General features: G+C 40.1%; 1 protein-coding gene across 3 annotated transcripts in view; it reads left to right on the plus strand.

Annotated features, from left to right (window-relative positions):
- Positions 1 to 16,654, plus strand: part of SHB (SH2 domain containing adaptor protein B) — an 83,646-nt gene that overhangs the window by 910 nt on the left and 66,082 nt on the right. For all 3 annotated transcript variants that reach the window (XM_032675590.1, XM_032675592.1, XM_032675591.1), the window contains exon 2: positions 12,500 to 12,617. In XM_032675590.1, the coding sequence (XP_032531481.1) occupies positions 12,500 to 12,617 (118 nt within the window). The remainder of the gene's footprint in view (positions 1 to 12,499; positions 12,618 to 16,654) is intronic.

Genomic DNA, 16,654 nt, shown 5'->3' on the forward strand with positions numbered 1-16,654 from the left:
CTCTGCGGCGCAATGCACTGCCAACCTCGTGACTGGTACGGAGGCTCTTGGGTTGGTATGCTCCTGCAGAATAGCATGTGAATCTTTAGAGAGGTACTTTGGGAGCGCTAGAGTCCCTTGAAAAGCCTCGTGCTTGTGATCCAAAGTTGTGGCCTCAGGCCCATTGCTTGTGATATGGAACGGTCATATATTAAAAAAAAAAAAAGAAAAAGGTAACTGATGCCATCCCAAGTCATGCTGTCTGTTTTTAAGGAGTCAGTTTGTAATTTATTTAGTAATAACTTTCTTGCCTCCTAGTTCAGTGCCAAAGGTGAGGCAGTTCAAAGTCCTGTGTCACGAGAGCATCACAACTTCCATAACTGTCTTTCCAACTGGCAGGTAGCTGAAGCAAACTCTGTAGCTACTTACTCAGATGCGAATGTCTTGGTTTTTAGTGGTCATTCTCTACAAATTTTAACAGATTCTTTAGACACAGCATTGTAAAGTGCTGGACTCAGGAACTCAGGTTACAGAGGGAAGTAGCATCAAATATTTTGTAAGCACAGCACATCCCCCCCACCTCTGTTGGTGGTGTGAGTATAGTTTAGTTTTTCTTCTATATTGGAAATAAATATTTCTCAATTTTGTTCATTGGCATTTTCAACTTCAGTATAATAGTCACATCACAAGAATTGCAAGTATGTGCTGAATGCTATCAGTCTAACTGATCTGTGTGTACATGTTTAAATATGTAACATGATTGCATTGCCACACTTTCATGACAACTTAATAAACTTTGTATCTGTCCAGGTGGCATTCCAAAGAAATCAGCTTGTGACAGTGATGATACAAGATTAATAGTCTAGAATTTATTACATTGGGGTTTTTTAGGTGTAGTTCCAGACTGGAAGCAACTTCTTTTGTGGAAGTGATTGATTAAAAGTTAGCATATCACTGTGTTACATGATATGTTATGATATATTCAGTCTTCTTTAAATATCCTGGGTTGATACCAGGTATCTGCTCTTAGGGAAACACTTTCAACGAAAACAACTGCTTGGGGCAAAATGTTTATTTCTTCCTTTTACTTCAATTTTTTTTTTTTTAATCATCTCTCAATTTTAGAACCTACTGAAGCAAATTTCAAAGCAGAAACCATATATTTATTACTAGGTAACCTGCTACCTCATGTGGTCATAAATCTGTGTGCTGCTCCCAAGCCCTTGTTGTAGGTTTTAAAGTTTGCAGGCAAAAAGCTTCAGTCGTAGTCACATTTATTTTCCCTTTTTGAGGCAGAGAACTGTATGTGACAAGTAGGAAGTCTTATCATGTCTGAGAAGTAAAATAGTCCTTGTGCCTCTAAAAGTTAGGTGTGCCTGCCCACAACAGAATTTGGATGTGAAAAGCAACACATGCTTTTGTTTAATTGTATTATTTCCTCACAGCAGTGGATGTGAAATCTCTATTATTTCACAGCCCTGAAGTATAAAGCCTGACAGGTGAACTTGGTAAGCAAGGGTCATAGCAGACACGCAGAGAACTGCTTGTCTTCTACACCTGTGATTCACTGAGGAAGAAATATGAGGAATTTAGTTAATGGAGTGTCTGTAGTTTGGTAGCAAATAAAGCAAGTGAAAAAAACTTGTGTAAGAAGGATATAGTACAGGGGACTGTAAAGAAGCAATAAACCCCCTCGAGACTAGGGGTTTATTAAGGTCCGATATTCAGAAGAATTCACAGAAATGATAAAAACATTTAAGGGAAAAAAATCTGTAGCATAAACAACTAAACAACTTGGGAATGAGAAAATGATCTAGATGCCCTATAGGTCTGACTTGGTAGAAGTACGTTAGTGTTTAATGATCCAATACTGTCTGCTTGAGTTCCATTCCAGCATCTGTTGGGTGGTTTTTTTCTGTTTTCATTTACAAGGATAGGGTGCTGTATTCCTTTATGTGTTAATGGAGAAGTGAGAAGTATTGTTTTCAACAAATTCAGTAAGCAATTTTATAATTTCTGTTGTTTCATCAGTAAAGAGTTGGCTGAAGAACTGAGTTGTGTGTCTTGAAAGAGTTACTGGAATGTGAAGGAGATTCAGGAAGGTGCTTGTTTGGTGTGTTTACTTATAAAGGGCAAATGGCAGAGTATGAATAGTGACAGTTTAGTTAGTTGAAATTGCCAGGGGGGAAAAGAAATTATAGTCTAGCTGATTCAGGGAATAAAGGAGATGGAGATTTAAAGCAGTGGCAGACATGATTGTACTCTGCAAGATTCCCGACATAGGCTGTAAAAGTAATGGCACAGATGTAATTTATCTGGTGTGCAAGAAGTTTTGATGTGTAGAGGTAGTAATAAAAACTCAAGTTGAAGCAGACAAACCCAAATTGCCATGCACCTTTTAACAGTGAAGTGACTAACCTCTACAACAGATGCCCAGAGGTGAGTCGTCATTTCCAGAAGTTTCTGAATTCAAATTGTTGGGTAGATTTTTTTTTTATTTAGGTAATACAGTCAGTCGAGTTTGGGGGCTTTAACAGTGATGCTCACCTTCAGACGAGGGGGAGCAGGCTGTGTTGGAATTCATGGCTGAAGCAGCTCAGTTCCTCCAGTGTAGCAGATAAGAAATTACTGGCTTCCGTCTTTAGTGCTGGCTTGGGAGATGTTAACTTCTTAACTCCTCTGTTGCAAGCAAATGAGTGTAGGCAAGTTGAAACAATATGTGGCTGTATTCTGCAGCAACCTAGCAGCTACGGTATTTGTGCAAGAATAAATGAGAGACTTGGTTTAAGATCAGCTCAGTAGGCAAACCACTTAATGAACTGGAGATTGAAAACAATGAGCTGAATCTTCCCGAGTGACTGTCCTCAGTCTGGCATGGTGGAGTGTGTAGATCCATGAAAGCAGCAATAATTGAGGAGACAGTGCCTGTGTAAAAGGATATTTATGTTCTCACCTGTTACTTATTTGAACCGAAATGTTCTCTGCCTGATTTTTGCAGCTGAAGAACCTGGGACACTATTCAAAGACAAACTGTATCGTACTTCATTGCAGGAAGTTCTTAAGATTTAAAAGGTGGGATTGTAGTATTCTTGTTCTTTAAAGGATAATTATTTCATAATGAACATTATTTTGCCCTCTCTCTGTACAGTAGAGGCAGAACTTTGCAACAGTTCCACATATTGAATGCAGAAGACACTGCAAGTTGCAAGATCCATTTCCACAGGTGTTTAAGAAATTTTTGACTCTAAGCTTTCATCTCCATTAGATCGGTTTATAGGCACAGACCCATTATGATGTCTGGTTGCATGAAAAACTTGAGCAAGGCTACGCACAAAGGCAGCAAACTATTTTTTTTCACGTATCTCATGATGTCATAATGCAGCTAGAAACGCATTTTTTCACATGTCAGTCTCATGATTAAGGGACAATTACAGTCTTCTGAAAAGGAAGATATTCATATATTTGCTGAAACTCCACAGGCTCAGGTACTTTAGGGCTTTTTGAAAGGATGTGTTAGGCTGTTCAGTTACAAGTATGCCTGGCATCTGCAGTGTATGCACAGCTTGGAACACTCAGCTTTGGAAACCATCCAGATTATCAGACTTCTGGACACAGAGATCCAAGCAGAGAAACACTACCAGGAAGGAGTATGAAGCAGTTGGAAGACACATGGAGATTTAAGGAGGGAGTGGTAGCCTTCTGGAAGAGTGTATACCTTTGCAGAAAGCATATCAATCCCATTGAAAAAACATACCTTAGCTACTGGATTCAAACAAGGAGATTGACTTGCCTGTTCTGAACTGAAATGTGCTTATTGAGCTGTTTACTGGTACAGTAACTGAACACATTCCATGTGGCCTTATTCTTAAAAAAGGCTAATATTGCAGTACAAATGACTGTAAGGGAACTGGGCAATGTGGTGGACCTTTGTCTTGTTTCCACCTCTTTCCAAGCAACCTGTGTATCTAATCTCTATGAATTCTGACCACTTGGCCCCCAATGAGCAAGAACGTCTCTGCATCACTTTTATCTGTTCCCTCACCTATTTCACAGGAGAGCATGCAAGACAAATGTTTCTGTGCTGGGCTGTCTTCCCAAGTTGAAGGGATCCACATCGCTGTTAGAAACAGCAGATCTGGGCTGTCATGTGCTGAGTTTCTGGGCTCATTGCATGTTACAAAGTACTCATTCCTTTAGGACTGAGAGGGTGAAGGATACAAGGTATGAGTTTAAAAGTTTTAGACAAAACTCAGACGGGACAAATTTTTCTTGTTAAAAGTATGTGTGTTTGTCTTTTCTCACATTGTCCAACTGTTGTCTGTTTGATTGCATCTGTAGTTATAGACACTTCAGTCTCTATCTTGTGACCCTGTCCTATTGCTGGACAACAAGAATAAGCATGTGTGTTTTTCTGTCTCTTCAACCTGTGTTCTGAGCATCCTGTGGTGAGAGGTGGCTGGTATATGTCTTAGGGCAGTTAGTCTGAGCTTAGTGCTTTAACTGTTGTCTCCCCATACATACTCCAAGTCACATTTTGAAATGGTTACCAAAAGACATTTGGTGATGACTAAGAATGGCCTGGGGGCCTTTACTGCAAGGACAGAATCACAGAACTGCAGAATGGTTGAGGTTGGAAGAGATCTCTGGAGATTAGCTTGTCTAGAGTCCCATGCTCAAACAGGGCCACATAGATCCAGTTGCTGAGGGCCATGTCCAGACAGCTTTTGAATATCTGCGAGGGTGGAGACTCCGCAACCTTTCTGGGCCTCCTGTGCCAGTGCTTGGTCACCTTCACAGTGGAAAAAGCGTCTCCTGATGTTCAGTTGAAAGCTCTTGTGTTTCAGTCTGTACCCATTGCTTCTTTTTGTGTCACTGTGTGTCCCTGAAAAGAGCCTGGCTCTATCCTCTTTGTACCTTCCCTTCAGATATTTATACATGTTGATAAGATTCCCCCTGAGCTTGTATAGATTGAACAGTCCCCTCTCACTCATCCTTTACTTGTCCATAGGGTGCTCTATTCCCTTCATCTGGCCCTTTGCTGGACTCCCTTTACTGGATTTTGTATATCCATGTCTCTTTTACACTGATGATCCCACAGCTGGACCCAACGCTTCACGTGTGGCTTTACCAGTGCTGAGGAGAGGGATCCTATCCCTTGACCTGCTGGCAATGCTTTGCCTAATGCAACCCAGGTGCCATTCACCTTCTATGCAAGAAGGGCGCGTTGCTGACTTATGTTCAACTTCCTTTTCTGCCAAGCTGCCTTGCAGCTGGATGTCCCTCTGCGTGTGCTGTTGCACGAGGCTGCTCATCCTCAGGTGCACGACTGCATTTCTTGATGAACTTCGTGAGGTTCATGTTGGTCTGTTTCTCCAGGCTGCAGAGGCCCCTCTGGTCACTCGTATCTCAGCCATTCCTCTCAGTGTGGTGTCCTTTGCAAACTGGCTGAAGGTGCACTCTTCCTTCATCACCCGTGTCACTAATGAAGATGTTAAACAGGACTAAAACTGATATTGACCCATGGAGTACACCACTTCACTGGTGCACCCATAGCACTAGACTTTGTGCTATGGGTCACTACCCTCTGTAGTGTTGAGCCAGAATTCAATCCACCTCACTGCTCAGCCAACCTTTACATCGACAGCTTGTGCATGAGGATTTTATGAGAGACAAATGTCAAAGGCCTTTACTGAAGTCCAGATAGACAAGAGCCACTGCTTCCCCCTCATTTACCGGGGCAGTCATTCAGATTTCCTGACTACAGTTTTAGCTGAAAAACTAACAAAACCATTCATGGCTGCAAGTACTTGGGATGTTTTCCATTGGAAGGATGAAATGCCATTTTTAAGTTATTTTATTGTTAATATTTGACTCTGAAAAGTAGCTACAGTCTATTTGGTCCAGATGAAAAGAAACCTGCAGATCTCTTTTGTTTCTGTACCCAAATTCCATACATTGGTGTCAAATAGTAATGCCTGAATTCTTGTTTTCTTTCCATGTGGCTTTGCAAAAATACTAGATATTGGGTTATCAGTAGCTGTATTCCCAGAGGATTTAAAAGCATTTTACAGGCTTTATGTGTGAGCAGTAGTGACCATGGGGGGACTTCAGCTACTCAAAATTTACAACATGATATATGTTTATTTATGACTAAAGGCTACTGAAGGGAACTACAGGAGGACTGTCTGTGAGCAGACTGCCTTCCTGGAATTCAGATCTCTGTTCTTCTGAAATATTTAAAGATCTATTTTAATCTTGCAGGGTTTAAAACAAAACAAAACCAGAAAACCCAAAGGAACAAAAGATGGTTTTAAATCTTCAAGAAAAGTCACAAATGTTCCAAATCTAGTTTTAAAGATCAGTGTGTAAACCTGAATGAGGTATTTTTTTCTTTCCCCATCACCTCACTACCAGTTCACAACTGTCTCAGAAAGTTAGACATTTCCTCATTTGTGTTTCAGTTACCTTTTGGACAAGAAATGTATCATACTCTGGAAATCATTGTTCTGAATGAGGCCTGTATTTTCTTACAGGGTCAGAGCTGATGCAGCCCTTTCTAATACTCAAATTTAGGAGTAGAAGGAAAGGCTCTATACACATTTTATCTGTTGAGTAGTCCTCTAGAATCATGTCCTAAATTTCTGACTTGTTAGCAGGATATTAAAAATCCTTGATTTATTTTTCCTGATACTTTCAGGAATCCAACTATGTACAGATCACTGTATCAGCAGGTTTTCCAAGGCTACAGGGAGAACCCAACAGGTTCTGGAATTCAGTGCTTCATGGAGGAAAACATAAGTGCAAGTCTTTATTCATTTGCAAAACAAATCAAGACAAAACTTCACAGTGCTGCTGTATGCAGGCTGAGCTTTGTCCAGGCTTCAACATCAGAGATATTTCTGATGTGTAGTTACCTGAACATTAAATGAAAATGTAATTTTTAAAGAAACATCTGCCCAGGGCCTGTCTGGGATGTGAGACCTGGAGGTTGCTTGGGGACAAGGAGAGAAATTCGGTATTTCTTAAAGATTTAATTTCATAACAACAATCAAATATAACAACAACAGCAACAAAACATCTAATATTGTTAGTTGGTATTGACCACCAAGTTGATTAGAGGGATGGAGCACCTCTCCTGTGAGGAAGGGCTGAGAGAATTGGGTTTGTTGAGCCTGGAGAAGAGAAGGTTCCCAGATGATCTAATTGCAGCCTTCCAGTACCTGAAAGGATCCTACAAGAGACTTTTTTACGAGGTCGTGTAGTGACAGGATGAGAGGGAATGGCTTCAAACTGAAAGAAGGTAGGTTTAGATTAGATTCTAGGATATTAGATGTTACTGTGAGAGTGCTGAAGTACTGGAACAGATTGCCCGGAAAATCTGTGGCTGACCCATCCCTGAGAGTGTTCAAGGCAAGGTTAAATGGGGCTCTGAACAACCTGGTCTAGTGGAAGGAGTCACTGCTTATGGCAGGGGGGTTGGAACTAGATGATTGTTGAGGTCCCTTCCAACCCAGGCCATTCTGTGTTTCTGTAATAATACAGAGTGACTTGTACTGTAGCTAGTGACTTTTCTGAGTAAGAATTTTCAAAGAGGATGAGGAATTTTCATTACATTGTGTTAAATTGTGTCAGTTAACTATGGTGTAGACATATTCACAGTTTCTAAGTGCTGTTGTCTTCTGTATCTCTGTTGACAGTGACATATTCTTGTCTGTGGTATTGCTGGACTTAACTGTTGATCACAAAGGTCAAAAGAGGTCAAAAAGGCCAATATATGATCTGTCTTTATATATTTATTCAACTGTATACCTGCCTGTGGCAGGAGGGTTGACACTAGGTGGTCTTTAAGGACCCTTCCAACCCAAACCATTCTATGATTCTATATATTGATAAAATAATAATATTTATTAATAACAGATCTTTCCCCCCCCAAAAGACGAAGCCCCCCACCCCACCACAAATGAGTCTCCCATAATAAATCTCCCAAAGGACTTGGTGGGCAGGAGAGATCTTTTAGGTTTATTTGCTACATGTTGTTGATCGTAATTCCTCTTGGATTCTTCTAGAACAGTGTGTCCTTGATCATCATAGTCACTAAATCAGTGAAATAGCAAACAGTTTTGTGCTGAAGTTGCTGTTTTAAAGATAGTTAGATCTTCTGTGTTTTCAGTTCAAAAAGGGTTTACTCTGATTATTTCAGTGTGGTAAGTTCTCATTTGTTTCTTTCTTGTTTGTTCCCTTTAAAATGTGTTTTTTAGTCAGATAGAGATACCTGTGAAATTAAACATATAGGTGTGTTCCTTGGTTTCTTCCTGTGACAGTATATGCAAATAATTCTTTTGTATATGCAAATATCCACTTAAACTTGTATTTAATATGATAATATTTGTCAGACTTTTTTTTTTTTTTTAAGACTGTGGAAGAACAAAGACTATACATCAACAGTGAAGGTTGCAACTAAGTTAATATATAATAGAGGGATAAACCAACCAGAATCTCAGCTTCTATTTTATTTTCTGGGGGTTGGTTGTCTTTTTGGTCTTGTATCTGCTGGCTAACTTTTTAGCTAGAGCTATGGTTTTGAATTTGTCAACTTGGTCTGGTAACTGAGCTGTACTCTTTGTCTTCAGAGTTTTAAAGACAACCTACTGGGATGTACTCCTGTGAGCGTTCCCCAAATCTTTGTTGACCTCTTTTGATCACTGCACTTTTATTGATAGGTTGGAATTTTCTTTGCTTGATGTTACTGATGCCTCAAGCTACTATTACTAAATGTGCCTGATAGAAAATAGTATCATATGTGCATGGGGTGTCATAGAATGGGCTTGTATAGAGCAGGAATCAATAGCTGTAGGAGCTCACAGTCCACTCTGGTGATCTTGCATTCTGTTAAGAGGAAACCACAGGTCTTTGAAAATAGCTTTGACAAATGCAGCCAGTTTAAACATTAATTTGGAGTCTGAATGACTGCCTGAGTCCTTCTAGGGTTTCCTGTTAGCTGTGTTTCATTTTGATAAATAAGACCCCTAACAAAGGTGGCTGGATTTGGCAGAAGAGGGAGGCAAATTAAATGTGTCCTGCTCCAAGGGTCAGAACTTGTGTATTAATGTTCTTTCTAGCCATAGTTACAAAACCTCAACATTTTGCCATTCCTCTGATTGTGTCCAGGGTAGATATGTGAAGTACAGCATTAGATCCTGGATAGTCTGAGTGTTCAAGACTTTTGGGAGGGATGCATTGATAGATGATGGATGGCATCTGTTCCCTTCTCTTTCCTGTCCTGTGTTTGTCACTAACATGAAACATCAACTTGGAGGCCAACTGAACAAGTTTAGTCATTTGCCTTGAAAGTGCACTTAATCAAAGATGTGGAAGGGGCACTGCATGCAGGCCCTAACCTGGGATGATCTGTGCTGGCCTTGGCCTCTGGATTGTAGAAAACAAATGGCTGACTGAGACCAGTTTGCTGGGCAGTGGCTGAAAGGTTGTTGGGAGAAAAATAAACAAAGCACACAACAAATAACCCCTTCTGGAAAATGGATGAGCTCTGGTGAACATGGAGGCACTTCAATCAACACACAGAAAGACCTGCTCCTACGTGGCCATGGGGGAGAGGTGCCAGTGTAATGTTCTCACATTGGATCTTCCCTACATGGCATTGAGGTGATAAAGATGGTCTGCAGAATCAAGGCATGTACCTGCGATACTTTGTGAACAGAACTTGTGTGTAGCAGTGGCAAGCATGTGCTTTGTGAGGATGGCACTAAGGAGTATGAGGACAATGTATTAATATCACCTATCATGAAGCAAATGTTTTGATTATTACGTGTACCATGACTACAAAAATTCGTGTATTCAGAACCTTATATTTCATCAAAAGTCTTTGTCTGTACTTTGTCCTGCTGCATATAGGCTTGGAAAATGAACTCCTTAGGTAAAAGTAATTTATGTGGAGGTGGCACAAGGACTTGCAGATTAGGAATCCTTTTTCTGGCTGACATCTCTGAAAACAGGAGAAACATTCTGAAATGGTATTGTGAAAAGGAGTTCAGACGTTTAAAGTAGGTATGTTATAGCAGAACCAACAAGCATAGTCATTTGAGGGTTTCAAGCTTTGGCTTCTCTTTGAAAGAAGTAGAAAAACTTTAGACTTTATAGAAGTAGAGAATTTATAGCTGTTTGCAAGTGTAGAAGAAATTAAATTCTGACACTGACCAACTGCTATATCCAGGCTGAGAATTACTAGATTTTAATATATATGGAAACAGTAACAGTCAGCTGGGAAGCCCTCTGACAGCTCAGAGTTGTAAATCCACCTTTAAGGAGATACACAGTTCCAGGAAAGGTGAAGCAGGCTGCTCTTTCCGCCTGACTGAGTGCTGAAAAATGGGTTTGGGGTTTGTTGTGGGAGAGGGTTGTTTGAGTGGGGGTCTTTTTGCTTTTTGAGGGGGTGGTCTTGTTTGACAGCATTTTTTTATGTATAATTTTCGTCCTAGTAAATTTTTGGCAAAAATAGCTGTGTTAAGACCGCTTTCTGTTTCGTATTTCAGTACAGTTATGCTAAGGATTGGTGAGTACTACATGTCAGTGGTTGCAATAGGAGAGCAGTACAGAGCCCGTGCTACCACCTAGCAGCTCTTGACAGGATCTGATCAGAAGGCTACATGGATGGCATTTCAACTGCATCACTTGGAGATAAACTTGTCCTTGTGACTAGGAGAAATTACTGCTGCGTGATACACATTGTTGTCTTTGTCTCAAGTGTGTGCAGCTGCTGTCACTTGATTTGCTGCTTGGGCATATGTTGCTAGACAGGGGGGAGGGGACTTTTCCCCTTTGTGTTAACTGCTTTTCATAGTAATGAGGGAGTAATTTTGGACACCAAGTGAGAAAAAGGATTATATTTTCCTCCCTCTATGATCTGTGCCAGTCTGGTGATTTCTGGTCAAAAAGAAACTTCTGGTCACTTTAGACTTTGACTGGAGGAAAACACACAAAAAATATAGGTAAAACATGAGTCCTAGTAGTGAAATAAGCAAATAAGTAGTATAAAATTGCAGTGTTGCAGGGCCTGAGTAATGACACTGAAGTGTGTTAGATGTTTTGTTCCCTAATTTTGAAGGAGTTACGCAGTGCTCATTTTCTCCATAGAATTTGTGCAGGTGTTTGATCTGTAAATACTTGTGTGTCCTGTTTTTCTTCTCTGTCTGGTGGGGTATGTTGGCAGCAGGAGACCGAAGTGGATGCAGCTTCAGTCTCTTAGCTAGCAGTGTACTCCTGGTTCTGTGTTGGAAAGGTTGAAGCTGTTGGAATAGCAGTTTGTTCTAAGTCTTACAGGTGCTGGTCTTAAAGATGCAAAGTAACTGGTGGGTTGAAAAATTCCTCTTTAATAGAGTAAGCCATTTAGGCTTGCCCTGCTTTGAGTGATGGGTTGGGCAGGGTGGTCTCCTGGGGTTCTTTCCTACCTGAATTATTTTATGATTATGTGGGGATTCTGGTGCTGAGGTCTGCCTCTGCCTAGCTTCAGATTGTCTTGTCTGTGGTACATTGCATCTCTGTGCTCTGCAGTAATTCTCATGTGAGGATTTTTGCCCTTGCCCTGATCCCCTTGTCACCTTCCAGAAATGAAGATTAGCTCTACCCCTTCAATTATAGAGAGGAATAGTTCCTGTGACTTCAACTGACTGATTAAAGAAAACTATATATGGGACTTACACGTTCAGTGATTTTACAGGGCTCAGAAAGCATAGTAATGTAAGGTGTGAGATTTTCAAACCTTCAGATTTTTTTAGTCTTCTAGTATAGGAGGAAAACATGTTCTGATGGAATTTCTTTTTGCTGCCTTTTGTCTCAGTTCACAAAATATAAGTAAATATAATGTTTTTCTGAGAGGAAGAATGACACAAATGGGTTCAAGGATTTAAATTTAGCCAAGAAGCTTGTTTTATGTCTTGTTTCTTTTCAGCTGAGAACTAAAATTACAAAGGTTCTTATTAATGCAGTGAAAATAGTAGTCTTATTTATTTGAATGATAAATAGTAGCCTATTTATTCGAAAAATTTCTAGATATATTTTCAGTTGTAGCTGATAAACCTAAAAAGCAGAGGGTATGAAGTATGTGCAAGAGAAAATGTGATTTTTTTTTTTCTGAATATTAGCAAACTTCTCTGATAGGAGTTGCATTGGATTGAGTTTGCTGACTGATTGGCTCTTTCTGATTTGTCCATTGCAATTATTCTATAGCTTGTGCTTGTCAGAAATCTTTTCAACATGGAGTCTGCCTTTGTTAGGTTTCTGGTGTGAGCAGGAGCACACTTCTATTTAGTTTACTGTTTAGTAACTGATCTGTGGCAATTGTGTGTTTCTCCTCTGAACTCAGACTGTACTTTGAAGATGGCATAGGATACAGCTGTGTGGAACTGGGGTGTTTTTTTTTTTCTTTTGCTGATAGGATGTTGCTGCCTTCTCATTTGCGCATCTGACTGGAGAATTCAGTAACAGTCACTTTCCTGTCTTTCAGGTATTGATAGCTGATGACTACTCAGATCCATTTGATGCCAAAAGTGAGTTGAACAGAATGGGAAAAGGGGAGAACACTGGCTACATGGAACCATATGAAGCCCAGAGAATAATGGCTGGTAAGAAAAGACAATTGCACATGTGAGCTCTAGTTGCATGGCAATTTCCATGTATATTATAACTGCTGTGAAACAGAAATTGTTTGGAAAACTTTGGCATGGAAACCCATGTTTCTGAAGATACTTAGGTAAGCACCAGTAGATGCCATGAAAGCTTTTAATTTGCCTGCATGTGCCTTGATATCTAAAAATACTGCTCTGGACCTCACTTTAAAATATAGGTGTTTTGTACTGTCATGTGAGAAGATTAAAAAAATATGAGCAGTGGGAGTTGGAGTGCGTATTGCTCAGCTTGGCAATGTCAAGGCTGTAATTTGGGTATGTAGTAGGGATGGCCAAAGCATGGCATTGTGTTATTTCAGTTAAAACCAGTTGATCAGTTTTCTTATGGACTTTTTTCCTCAATCAGATTCAGACTTCTTGGTCTTCCTTCTCTTGGAGGATGGCTGTAAAGCTGCATCTTCATGTAGCTTCCCTCTTTCCTTCCTTGCTGCTCTGATTGTTTTTTACCAGTGGTCAGAATGAGACCCAATAGGATACCTGTAAGCCTTTAACTGCTTTTTTGTCATGTAGGGAGGTGGTTAATGGTAGCATTGTTGTAGGAGTTTGGACTGTTTGAACCCCTTGTCCTAGTGTTATGCAACTGTATTTTCCGTGTATTCTCCTTATCTGCATCAATTTCCTACTTATTGGCTGTGCATTCTGTAAAATGCTCCAAGGTATGGGACCATATGTTCTTAATTTATGATGATTTGACTCAATCAACACACATCTTTGTGCAGATCAATTGTGCATTTCTTGGATTTGTGGAGCAGGTCCTCTTTTTCTCGTTATGGAGTCATTCTTGTGCCCGGTTAAGTTGATTGTATGCTTTCCTTTTCTATTGGCAGCTCCTGTTTTGGGCCCTCAGAAAAGATTAATCAGTGGGGGAAGATGAGGCTGTTGGATGCAAAGATCCTTTTTTCATGCAAGTGTTCCTATTTTTCTTTTCTTAAATAGCATTTCTGAAGAGAGACAGGAAATGACATGGAAACTATTGTTTGGAAGTTTTCAGTATCTTATAGAGGGGCTGGGAGCTTTTATTTCTCATTAGTGTGAATCCATTCTAAGTTGAGTAATTTTTCAGAAAAACAAATTAGTCCAGGTAATTTCTTGCTCTGTGTTGAGCAAAATGCACAGGTGTTTTGTGATGAACATTTGTGATTTTAACTATGAAGTTTACAGTGTGTTGACTGGTTTCTCCCTGTGTTCAGGACAGGAGTTTATTCTATCTCCTTTTCCAGATTAGCCATAACAATTGAGATGATTTAGTGGACAATACTGGATGACTTGCTTAAAGTAAGGAACAGTGGGTTTGTGAACCCTGGCACTTATAAGACACCCTTTTTCCAAATTCGTATTTGGCGCAACTGATAAGCTGTTATATCTGCTCCACATGTTATTATAAAGGAAACCTGAGGAGCTCTCAAAGATGCCCTTTTGAAAATGAGGTTTAATTGATTATAATGATAGAGCAAGTGTTCTGAATATGTATTTGACTGAGCCAGCAGAAGATGATTGATATACCCATGAAGATGTTTAGTGTTTTGAGATCCGGGTATCTTGTCCTAATGCAGACAGAAATAGAGAAGGTGTTCCTGCAAACCTCCATGAGGTCAGGTTGTGTTGACTATATTCAAGCATGTGGTTTTGTGTTTGGGTTTTTTTTTTATTGCTCAGGTGTTGCCTTTGCCCTTTACTTGACAAATGAAAATCCAAAGGCATCCTGTTGGAGAGTTTTTAAAGGTTCAGTTTTTATTTACCAGGTGAGTTCTATTATGTATCTGCACCTTCTAAAGAAGACCTTTTCACTACAGTTTGATTGGCCTCAAAAATCTTTACTGCTTTGTTTGTTATGTTTATTTGTTGGTTTTGTTGTCTGATGAATAGAAGAACATGAGATGGCTATCTGTTTAGTTTGACTAATCTGATTAAATCCTTCTGACTGTATTTAACATGGGTTGATCCCAGAGAGAAGTAATTTGTGTACCCCAGCAGGAAATGTAGGAGAGACAGAAAACATGTCTGTCCCAAACTTTTGCATTCTGGAAACCAGGTGTAAGGCTAGTTGAAATATGAGCCTAAAATTTTTGTGCATGTTACCTGCTCCTTGAGTTAGTAGAGGATTAGGCAAAAGCAGATGTCCATATGAAATAAGACCCTATGATTTCAATATGAGAAAGTAAACTTACACCTGAATAGAAATGTATGATGTCTGAAATAACTAGTATTTTCATTCAGTACTTCTCCTTTCTCCCTGAGAGCTCTGTGGGCTTGCAGTTGTCATGTAATTTGTTCTGAGCTGATGTTTAATTTGAAAAAAAAAAAATGCAATCCTTAAAGTTAATTATTTCAATTAATTATTTAATGGTCTATCTGCTTCCATGCTGTCCGTGGTTAGAATTGGGTTCAGTCAGGCTTGATGTTTCTTCTGCTGATAGTGTCCTCCAAAAACACTGTCTTGCCAGATTTGTGGTTGTGAGGACTGAAAGAAAGCAACCTTTATGCCAAGTTTTGGAGAGACTTTTTGAAGGAAGGCTTGACCTGAGGCTAAGGAAAAGCGTGTTGATAACAAATGCATGTTTATAAGAAGCTGTCATCTCCTGTCAGCCAAGCACATCTGCTGGCTAGTAGTGATATTCATAAGTGTCCTGTCTTCAGGAAGTCTGTGCCAGAGGTTCAGAGAAAACCCCTGGGAATCCAGTTCCTGATGTGCTGTGTGGTGTGAGTCTCTGGTTGGCTGTGTGTGCACCTAAAGCCAGGGGAACAGTGTTGTATCTTTGCCTTATCCACAACCTGTTTGGAGATTTGATATCTCAGTGTAACTACATTTGTATGAAGGAAATTCTCTGTGATGTTAATATCTGACAAACTGTGTCATGGACTAGGTGTGGAGTGAGATTCACGCGTGCATGAGAGCCATAGACATAGCTAAGATGATGATTTCTGTGGATCCTGAGAATTAGATGGACCTTACTTTCCCTGTAGTATCAGTCTGTAGCTGCTGCAGTGACGTGTGTCCTGCTACAGAAACAAGCCTGTGCTACCTTACCTAGCCTGTAACCAAACATCATTGCTTCAATCAGGTGTAGAAACTAGTTCATGCTTGAGAAAGAGTTCTCCAGAGAAGCTGTGGCTGGAGATGCTGCATTTGAACATTCCAGAAGTGAATGGTTGAGATACTGTCAAGGTCAGAGTGACAGTGCTGCTCTGTCATCCATTCTTCACGGGGAGTGCTGGGGGAAAGGAAATTGAGTTCCACCTGAGTATTTACTTCTGTCGGTCTATACTAGAGGTCAAATCATGGAGAGGGGTCTATTTTCTGTGGTAATCCCTTACCTGAGAGGAGGAAAGGTGCACTTAATTCATGGATGTTACTATGGCTATACTTGGGGAAAACGTGCACTTGTTTCCCTTTAAAATCCCCTATAAGTCATAAGGTCCTATTCCAGCCATACTCTTATGGATATGCCTTTCCACGTTCCCCTGACAGCTGTACATGTTGACACAGCTTTTTCAGGCATCTCTGCCTTTCAGAAGGAATTAAGACAAGTCCTCAGACTGCATGAAACATTTGCAATCAAATGCCATGTCAAGGCTGTCTATACCACAGCCTTATATATGCTGTATGAAAGAACTCACCTTTGGAGGAGGATCCAGTTTTGGATCATCACTCAGACAGAGATGTGCTGTCAGCCAAGTTGTTGCACAAAGAACTGTCTGTTGTCCTTCTTGCTGCTTGGATTTGAAGAGAGCCCCTTACTTCTAACTCACAATGTCTTGTGTGCAAGGTGCCTAGCATGATACGTGCTATTAAATAAAATTAACTGAAAACCAGTAAAATTAAGGTCATTTCAGGTCTCAAAATAATTTGGAAGCACATTATCAAAAATGGCTGGGTGAGAGGAGGTGCTGTTTGGTGAGAAAGGAAGTAAAAAGCATTATCTGAGGGGCATGCCTACCTTGAGAAATGTTTCTTAGCAAAATCACTTCTGGTT

The sequence above is a fragment of the Chiroxiphia lanceolata genome, chromosome Z (assembly GCF_009829145.1).
Source record: "Chiroxiphia lanceolata isolate bChiLan1 chromosome Z, bChiLan1.pri, whole genome shotgun sequence".
Lineage (NCBI taxonomy): Eukaryota > Metazoa > Chordata > Aves > Passeriformes > Pipridae > Chiroxiphia > Chiroxiphia lanceolata.